The 10,139-nt window shown below is 39.6% G+C and overlaps 1 protein-coding gene across 1 annotated transcript in view; it reads left to right on the forward strand.

The window, feature by feature from the left end:
- Window positions 1-7,327, forward strand: part of Pth2r (parathyroid hormone 2 receptor) — a 119,931-nt gene extending 112,604 nt beyond the window's left edge. The window contains exons 11-13 of the mRNA XM_010616205.2: window positions 2,715-2,853; window positions 4,254-4,295; window positions 6,872-7,327. Coding sequence (XP_010614507.1) covers window positions 2,715-2,853; window positions 4,254-4,295; window positions 6,872-7,267 — 577 coding nt within the window. The 3' untranslated portion in view covers window positions 7,268-7,327. The remainder of the gene's footprint in view (window positions 1-2,714; window positions 2,854-4,253; window positions 4,296-6,871) is intronic.
- The last annotated feature ends 2,812 nt before the right edge of the window (window positions 7,328-10,139 follow it).

Consider the following 10,139-nt stretch of genomic DNA (forward strand, 5'->3'; position numbering starts at 1 on the left):
GATGGATGGCACTGAGCCAGGAGGAACAGATGGTTCAAGAACTGTTGAGAAATAAGACAGGAAGAGGAGAACCAGGTAGAGTGAATGTGCAACTGTAGCCATCTAAATTAGACATTGCAATACGATTTTTGTGGGATTCTTCACATTCTATAGAAGTTGGAAGAAAGGTTGTGATAAGAAAGTGAATGTGTGTGAGCGATGCTTCCTAGTAAAACTGTAAAATATAAGAACTCTTATGGACTTCTTGGCCCCATTCCATCATTTCAAAGAAAAAAATTCAATCACACAGGTAGTTAAATCAAGTGCAAAATCTGAATGCAGTTCTCTTTAGTCTTTGTCTAGTGTGATCTCAACTCACTCAGCTTGTTTCCAAGGGCAAAATAAACAATAACTAAAACACCTGGAGGAAAAGCTAGAGAGAACAGATTAGATTGTTTGAGAAAGAGGAAATAATTCATAGATGGAAAAAAATTGTGAAATGAGTAAGAAAAAAGCCACATGGGGCAATTCATTTTGGATAAAAAGCCCTAACCACACAAAACAAAGCAACTGTTGGTGGGATTCAGTTGCTTGCTGGATATGGTGCAGAACCACTTATTCTCACCACATAGTCCTTCCTGGAGAGCAGCTCATAGCACAGCAGCTAATTTTCTTGAGGAAGCAAAGGAGAGAGTGTTCTAGAAAGATAGAGGTTATAGTCTTATGCAACATTAGCACAGACGTGGCATCCTATTGTCTTTGTTACAGTCTATCTAAAGCAAGTCCCTGGTCCTGCCCCACTCAGGAAGAAAGGATTAGCAAGAGCATGAATAATAGGAGGTGGCTACTGTTAGAGATCATTTAGAGTAAGCCCATTCATATTAGTCAAGGTTTTCTGGAGAAACAGAATCAATAGGACAGATAGATATAGCAGCAGACAGGTAGATAGACAGATAAATAGAAGATATTCATAGATAGATACATGAGAGGGGACTTACTAGAGAGTTGACGACCATGGACACAATGAATGACCAAAAGCTGATGGCTAATGGCAAAGTTTATTCTGACACAGGGTCTTATATAGTAGTTTCAAGGCCACACACACAAGCACGATCACAATGGTTTGATAACTAACCTCAGTCACAAGGAGGCATGAATAAGATAAACAGCAGTCACAAGAAGCGACAAGCAGATCCACACTGTTCAAGCTAAGAACATAACATCAAGATAAAACAACATCTGTTTATGACCAGAATGGAGTGTAAAATGGGAACAAGAACAAAGAAGGAATTAGGGGTTGTTTGTAGGCCAAGGGACTTGGCTCCAGCACATCACCCTTGGGAGACTTGTGCCTCAGTGAGAACCAGCATTCTGGGACTCGGAGTCAGCGCTTTGGTTATCCATCCTCTTGTGCCCCAACACTAGAGGAATTGGCTCATGAAATTATAGAAGCTATAGGGTGACACCCATAGCACAGCTCATTTCAAGTCCAAAAGCCTTAGAATCAGGAAGCAAATTGTGTAACCCTAAGTCCAAAGTGGAGGCCTGAAAACCCAAGAAGCTGCTAGTAGAAGTCTCAGAGTCCAGTGGCTTGGGAACCTGGAGTTCTGATGTCCAACAGGAGGAGAAAAGGTGTCTTCTAGCTCCAGAAGAGAAAGAACAATTTCACCTTTCATCTGCCTTTTTGTTCTGTCTGGTCCCCCAGCTGATGGGATGGTGCCCAATCACATTTAGGGCAGATCTTCCCCACTCAGTGTACAAACTTCACACCAATCATGTCAGGATTCACCTTCACAGACAGGCAGAAATAATGCTTTACCAGCTTTCTAGGTATTCCTCTATTCATGTAATTAACACTTCATTTAAAATTTGTGTAAAATTAACTATCACATTATCCCATTTTAAAACCAGGATTTCTCCAAATGCACAAGAAAATGTATGTGAATTACCAGCCAAAAGGTTAATAGTGTCAGCCAACTCATTGTTTTGAGAAACAGAATTGACAAAATAGAACTATAGAGAGTTTACTATAGAATTTGATGGAGAATACTATGAGAAAGCGGGAGGAATTGACCACAGGTAGTTCATATGAATATGTAAAATATTTATAAGAGTAGATAAATTTTAGGTGAACAAAACAAATCAAATGATGCCTCTCAAAGTTAGGGCAACTAAAGTAAGTAGAGGAAATGCTTATTTCAGTCACAAGCATTAGATCTAAAAAAGACATGGTAGAAAAATGGTGTTTAACTACTTTATAAAAATAGTATCCTATAATCAAGAAGAGTGCAAATGAGATGAGAGATTTAAGGGACACTAATCATAGTAATATATGTGCTGGCACATGCCTCTGGGCAAGCAGAGGCAGGATAATCATGAGTTTGAGCCTACCCTGGACAACTTGGACAAGGTGGGCATGGCCGAGGGATATTACAAAGAAAAATAGCCATGGCATGGTAGGCAGGAAGCAGCAGCTTTCTTTCTGCTTTCCCATAAGTCTGTCTGTCTCAAAAAATAGCAAGAACCAACTACATGATTTAGTATGAAAATTATAGAAAGAGGAGAAAAAACAGAAAACAAACAAACAAACAAAAACAATAACTAGCAAAAGTGGTAGGATCCAAAGAGATAGAGGAGAGTCAGGTCTTGTTTGTACTGCTTCAATTTTTCTCTCCAGTTGCCTCTACTGAAAAGCACTCAAGATTAATCAAATAAAAGTCTTATTTTTCTTTCAGGAAACTCGCCAAGTCCACACTGGTCCTGATTCTGGTCTTTGGTGTGCACTACATAGTGTTCATCTGTCAGCCGCACTCATTTACTGGGCTTTGGTGGGAGATCCGCATGCACTGCGAGCTCTTCTTTAACTCCTTTCAGGTAAACTTTCCTGCCTAGTCACTGAGCCCTTGTAGGCTTTTTGTTTTCCCTGGAAACTTTTTTCGCTGCTCTGTTTCTGGCTTTGATGTACCCACCTTCAGGGTCCATGACAGGGCACTGTTTTCTGATGTTGGTAGTGATCTCTCCTGCAGAGGCCAGGTTGTCTGACCCCATCAGTGGCAGCTCTGGTGCTGTTTCTCATATCAGTAAGCCTGGCCCTCAAATAAGCAGCAGATTTTTATAAAGTCTGTAACTCATGCAGAGAAGGGACCCCTGCTTTTGCGTATGGAAAAAAATAAAAGTAAAAGATGAAGGAAGGGAAGATGTGGAAAAAAAGGAGACAAAAAAGAGAAGACCTATCACACACATTTCATCTTCTTTGAACTATGATGACTGTCATCTCTCACATGGATGAACCTCTGCCCTGCCACTTACTGCATCCTTAAATGTAGCCCATGCACAGTGGTCTGAAGGATCTTAAAAACATTAATTTGATACAATGACTTACTTGCCAGAAATATACAAAAGTTCCCTGTTGCACTCAGACTAGAATTTGAATGCTGTTACCTGACAGCTTCAGCTATGTGTGAAATGGACTTTTTTACACCTTACTCCACGGATCCCTGCATGTTCTAGCCGCCCAAACTCAGGGTTGCTTCCACACTCTGGGTTCTTCAAGCAGCTCACACTTGCTGCGTCCTTTGCCTGCAATGCTTTCCCCCTAATCACTACACAACACAGCTGCTTTCTTATTCTTGCCAATCAAACCAGCCTGAATGTCACCCCCTCAGAGAAGAAGCCTTGTTGAGTTCCTCATCTAATATATCCACTCCAACGTTCTGACAGCATTTATTTTGCCAGTTTAACCTTATCACCTTGTCTTTCTCATGTGGCTGCTTGTATTTGGTCCATGTCTCTTCTCTTCCAGAGCTGTTTTGTTTGCATTGTTGACCCTTGTCATGCCGAGCAACTCTTAGCACACTGTATGGGCTCAATAGAGATTTTTTGAATGAGTGAAAAGATTTTTTTGTGTTTTTATCTTGGAATTTTATGTCTTCAGTTTGTAGCACTCACAGAGTGCAAATATATTTTTCCAAGGAGTGCATGGGTATTATGTGATCTATGAGTGGCAATATAAATGAAATTGGAATAATAGAAATCATTTCCTTATCTTAGAGCATTTTATTAATTTATTTGGTGTAGCTGACACCACGAAAAGATCTCAAACAAATGTAATATGAATTTAAAGATTTGGAAATATTAGGAGAGAAAATAATTTGTATAAGTTTCTGAACGAATCATTAAATACCAGTTTTTAAACTTGGGCATTTGACACGAGATACTTTAACGTTATGAATTTCATGAATTGTCAGTGGGTCATATTCTTTTCTGTTCTGCAGGGTTTCTTTGTGTCTATTGTCTACTGCTACTGCAATGGAGAGGTAGGTTTGAAGGAGCCCTCCAAAAGTGACAGGTCTGGCTTCAGATAAGCTTGTATTTTAGTGTATTTTGTGCTGCTGTAACACAATACCTGAGACAAGGTAATACATAATGAATGAAGGGAGGTTTATTTCTTATGGTTTTAAAAGCTGGAAAGTCCACCTTTGGCAAAGGCATTCTAGATGGGTCATTCCATGGTGAAGGCAAGAAGGCAAGAGTGCTCACAATCACTGGAGAGCAAATCAAGAGACCAAACTCACTACTGCAAGCATTTTCTGAATTGACATTAATCTGCTCATAAGAGTGGTGTTCTTAAGACCTAAATACCTGCATAGACCTCATCTCCGAACTCTGTTCTACTGGAGATGAAGTTTGCAATACAGGGACTTTGGGGAAAGATAGCAGCTTATAAATGGCCAGCATAATGTGATCTAAATTTCTTTAGAAGACTCAAGGATTTATATGGCAAAATGGAGTGTGGAAAGGGAGATATTTTAATCATAAATTATTTTGAGAAAGCGAGAATTAATGTAAATAAGCCAAGGCTTTATCACTGTTAAATGTCAACTCACTTGCATAGTCTCCTCTTTAAAAGCAAGTTGTTGAAATACAAACTGATACTTACATGGACAGTGAATTTTGTATTCTAGTTAATACTGATATTTTCAAATTCTATTAAAAACTCAATATAAGTTTCCCTGGGACAAATCCATTAGAACATTTTATTTTTTAAGGTACAAGCTAATGATATCACAGTTTTACTACCTTTAGGACCAAAGAGAACTGACCAGATTGGACGGCACATTTTACTTTGTAATGTTTAACATCTATTGTTGGATGAGTTGTCACCTTTTCTCAGATTTTCAACTTGCTGCAATTCAACACTTATTATTGAGCTAGATCACTGGATGCTTCTGACCACATTTAGGCTTTTGGCATTGTGGGATGCTATGCCAGTCTTCACAGAAAGAGGTTAAATTAGATAGCAACCTGTTTATTTTCTGAGTTACCTCTGCATTGTTTTTGCCTTATTTTGCAGCAGGGGTGAATAGTACAGGTGTTTATTTTTTACCAGGATAAACAAGTGGAAATTTGTTGCTTTAATCAGCTTTCCAGCTTTCTACTGCTTCTCTTGGAACTTAAAAAAGGTTCCTTCTGGAAATGTGCAATAGTAATACAATTTAATCTTCAGTAGAAGCCCCACCTAACTAAAAGCACATTTGCAACACATGTATTTCTATCTTACCAACCTTCTTTCATTTCTTTTCCTGTAGTTTGCCTCTGCTAATTATAGTGTGGCCATTACATTTCAAAGTGAATTTCTTCCACACCATTCCTCAGCTTCAGCTGTTGTCAAAGACCCATCCATTAGTTGAAGGAGACATGAATTTTCTTTAGTAACTGAGAGTAGGGGAAAGAATTGAGTGCATTCTGATTTGAGCAAGAGGATGTTTTAAAGGGAGAAAGGGCTGGAAAGCTTTTAGGAGCTCAGTAGAGTCAGAGAAGTGAAAACGTACAGAGCCATTCCATGTGGATGTAGTTATGAAGTGTGACAGGACAGACCACCTAGAGACAGAGAAGGAGCAAATAGACTTTATTAGCCAGAGACTCAGCAAGGGACTTCTGTTGCCTGGAACAGCAGTTTACTTACATTTTTATGTTTCTATGAGAAGGGGAAACAGCAGCCTTGGTTGCTCAGGGAAATAGCCAGCAGTTCAAGCATGGTTACTTAAGCAGAGGGGTGGTTAAAGGGGAGCAGAGAGGTTTGGCAGGGCTTTCCAAGATCCCAAGATCCTCTTGCTTAGTGAGTCAGCAACATAGTTGTGATCACAGCTATCATATACCTTTCACAGCGGGGGTGGGTGTGGGCGTTGCAGTTTCCTTACTCAGTTAGACCAGCTGTGTCTGTAGCTGAGTTGTCAAAGCTAGGTTTCTTGTGAGGATTACAACTTGAAGGAATGGCTCTCCAACCTTGTGAGAGAAGCTTCCAAATTGACAGAACCACATATTTATGACATGAGCCCTTTTTGGTGAATGTTCTAATCAGGAATCTGATATCAGGTGCGCTAACTAGAACAAATAGTAAACTTTCTGGCAAGTGTTGAACTTCAGTACTTTAATAAGTCTGGGATCATCCTAGGGATGTAACCGTCTGCTCATGGAAGCCATGCAAAAGTTAGGTCAGGTCTCTTTAGGACAGGGGTCTGGATGGACTTGCTGTGTGCAAAGAGTTCTGCAGTCCATAGAGCCTCTGTTTCATTGTTTCTCTTACAACTGGAATCCTCTTTTTGTTTTTCTATCCCATGTGAGGTATTTCTACTAGATACATTTCAACTTATATTTAAGAAGTGGTCTTGGACAAGTCCCTTTGACTCTCCATAAGCTTGTATTTGCTTTATCTCCAAAAATAGCACCCATCTGGAAGTTTTTTTTGAGGTTGAGAGGCTATGCATCTCAAGAGTCCCAGGCACATAGAGGAATCACATTAAGTGATTATTACTGTAATTTAAACATCTTTGTAACAAGATTGAAGGGTCCCTTGTTATTTCTGACACACAACATGTTTCTGGTGGTTTAGGTTCAGGCTGAGGTGAAGAAGATGTGGAGTAGGTGGAATCTGTCCATTGACTGGCAAAGGCCGCCACCGTGTGGCAACCACAGATACGGCTCAGTGCTCACCACTGTGACTCACAGCACCAGCAGCCAGTCACAGATGGCAGCCAGCACTCGCATGGTGCTTATCTCTGGCAAACCCACCAAGACTGCCAGCAGACTGCCTGACAGCCATGTGACATTACCTGGCTATGTGTGGAGTAACTCGGAACAGGACTGCCTGCCACACTCCATCCATGAGGAGACCAAGGAAGGTAGCAGGGGGCAGGGAGATGCTATTCCAATGGAGGAGTCCCCTAGGCCATTGGAGTTCACCCTAGACACGGAGGAATGCAAGGGAGAAACTGAAGATGTTATCTGAGTCAGCATTCGTGACTTTCACAGGACTGGGGCTGGATCTAGCTGGCTGGCATTCCTCTGCTTGAGTCCAAAGGCTGAAACATTCAGGGTTAACTTAAATGTTTATAGGCTACATGTGTTGCCTCCTGTCATTAGACACAAAAGAGGAAGTATTGGTGAAACATCTAACCTTTTTTTTTTTTTGGCATCAGATTTTTTTTTCCTAAATTGATGTTTGATACTTGCTCTGTGCTTCATTTCTTCAAATGAGTGTGTATGCTACATCTGAGTAGAACAGGTTTGAATGGCTTGGCTCATCCTCATAGATAACACAGATCTCTTAGTATGTATCATTTTCTTTTTAAGGAATAAGTATTTGGTCTTTCTCACTTTAATGTACTTCTGTCATTGTGTTCCCTTTGCCTGTGCCTAAGAGCAGTAAGTATCTGAAAAAATGTTTATTGAAAGAGTAAAGGTCAACGAACAAGAATGCTCTGGGAAATGAATGGTGGATATTGTCAAAATAATAAATTTATGATAAATATGATCATTTCTTTCTAGGAACAAGGAAAATTGCTGAAAACTCTTTTTCACATCTCTCCTTCTGAATGTTCCCTTTGTGACCAGCCAAACCTCAGGTCTTTCCTCTTCTACCATGACATACCAAAGGTTTTCTCAGTGAGTTTGTGTCTACAAACTGATTTTGTTTGTACTCATTTATATTGGTAATAAATCACAATGTATCTATATCTTTTTCTTCTTAGTTCTATTCTTAGTGCTATTATGGATAGCATGCAAGATAAATTAAATCTGTTTAAAAATACATTTTGAGTCACTTAAAAAATTTTCTTTTTAGCATCCAGTATTATTTTGGGGAACCAACAGAACATCCCTTCCCCAAATCTATAGTTGTAAACATCTGTCTCTTGTACTTTACCCTGAAAATGCAATAAATCTTGCAGGTATGAAAACATTCATTGAGTGCACGCCACTAAAAGAGGCATTTCTTCTAGGTTTTTACAAACATTAACCTATTTAGTTCTCAATACACACTTTGGAGTAAGTCTTGTCAGTCTCACGATGTGGTGGTTAGGATGGAGTGTAACTCAATTGACTTTGGGATTCCTGGGAAGTTGGCGGAGCAAACACTGGGTGTGTCTGTGTGGGTCACAAAAATATGGGCTTGACAATCTACGATTAGTCCCTTACTCCTCCTTTTCTAGCGCTGCTCTTCTGCTCTGCTTTCCAGTCACCACGAACTAAGCAGCTTTGCTTTGCCGTGCTTCCACCATGATGGCTTTGGAGACAGCCAGTGGTGGACTGAATTCCCTGAAACTGTGAGCCAAATTAAACTCAGGTATTCTGTTGCAGCAAAAAGAGGGCGGACTAATAAAAAAAATTAGTGCCAGAGAAGTGGGGCTTTTTCTGTGACTACACATGGGTTTGGAATTGGTTTGTGAGAGGAGTTTGGAAAAATTTGGAAATGAGGACTACAGCAGTCCTAGAATGCTGTAATCAGAGCCTGATGGATGATTCTGGTCGGAGGTTTGTAGAGCAGAAAACTGATTGGTATGCGGAGAACAAAGGCCAAACTCAGAAGCTTTCACTATAGAACAAGGACTCAATTGGCAGTTGTGTTAGGTTCCATGTGTGCTATACTCTGGCAGAAAATTGTCTAGTTTTGCTCATGTCCTGAGGCTTTGGGAGAGACTGAGACTAAGGGCAGTAGACTAATTGGTCTGGCAGAGGAGATTAAAAGGCAGTCTAATATTCAGGCTGTGCATGGGTATCATACAGCCAGAACTGGGAGCAAAATGCAAAGCAGAAAAATGAGAAAAATTTAATTTTTTATTATGTTCATTTTTACATTTTAGGTGTACAATTTAATGACATTCATCATTGGGAACTTGCACCTTTACATGATATATCTTGGCACCTGCCTTTCCTTCAACCCCATTCACTTCTCCCTATTTACCTAGACTTTGTTTCCATTTTTTCATTTTCTCATATCTTTCCTTTCCCCTCCCCCTCCCACTTCACATTCCCTTTTAGACATTTTCTTCCTATTTCACATTATCAATTAAACATTTTGATCCTTATTTACATTTTCAGTTTCTCACACCAGAGAAACTGTTTAGCATTTATAGATGTGCATCCTATTTATTTCACATAAGAGTGTGGACTCAATGGGCATCCATGTAGCTATAAATGTCTCTAGTTTCTCATTCTTTATGGCTGAGTGGTACTCCACCTTATAAAAAAAAAAACAACACACATCTTCTTTATCCAGTCTCCAGTTGATGGGCAATTGGGCTGTTTCCAAGTTTTAGCTATTGCAAACTCTGCCACTATAAACATGGGTGAGAACATATCACCGTGGTATGATTATTTTAATTCTTTTGGAAAGATACCTAGCAGAGGAATAGTTGGGTCAAATGGAATCTCTAATCCTAGTTGTTTGAGGTATCTCCATATTGATTTCCACAGTGGTTGCACCAGTCTGTACTCCCATCAACAATGGAGAAGGTTTCCTTCTGCCTCACACCCTGCTAGCATTTGTTATTGGTTGATTTCTTGATAGCAGCCATTCTTTCTGGGGTGAGGTGGAATCTCAGTGTTTTCACCTGCATCTCTTGAATGACCAGTGATATTGAACACTTTTTTCATTTTTTTTTTGCTATTTATTCTTCTTTGTCAGAGAAATTTCTGTTCATTTCTGATGCCCATTTTTGAATTGGGGTTTTTTATTTGGGAGTCTGATTTTTAAAAAATTCTTTATATATTCTAAATTATAGTTTTTTGTTGGAGGAACAGCTGATAAATTTTTCCCACATTGTAGGTTATCTCTTAGCTCTGTTGATGATTTCTCTTCCAGTGCAGAATCTTTTTCATAG

This window comes from Fukomys damarensis, unplaced genomic scaffold, assembly GCF_012274545.1.
Source record: "Fukomys damarensis isolate Sample0158 unplaced genomic scaffold, DMR_v1.0_HiC HiC_scaffold_16, whole genome shotgun sequence".
Taxonomy (NCBI): Eukaryota; Metazoa; Chordata; class Mammalia; order Rodentia; family Bathyergidae; genus Fukomys; species Fukomys damarensis.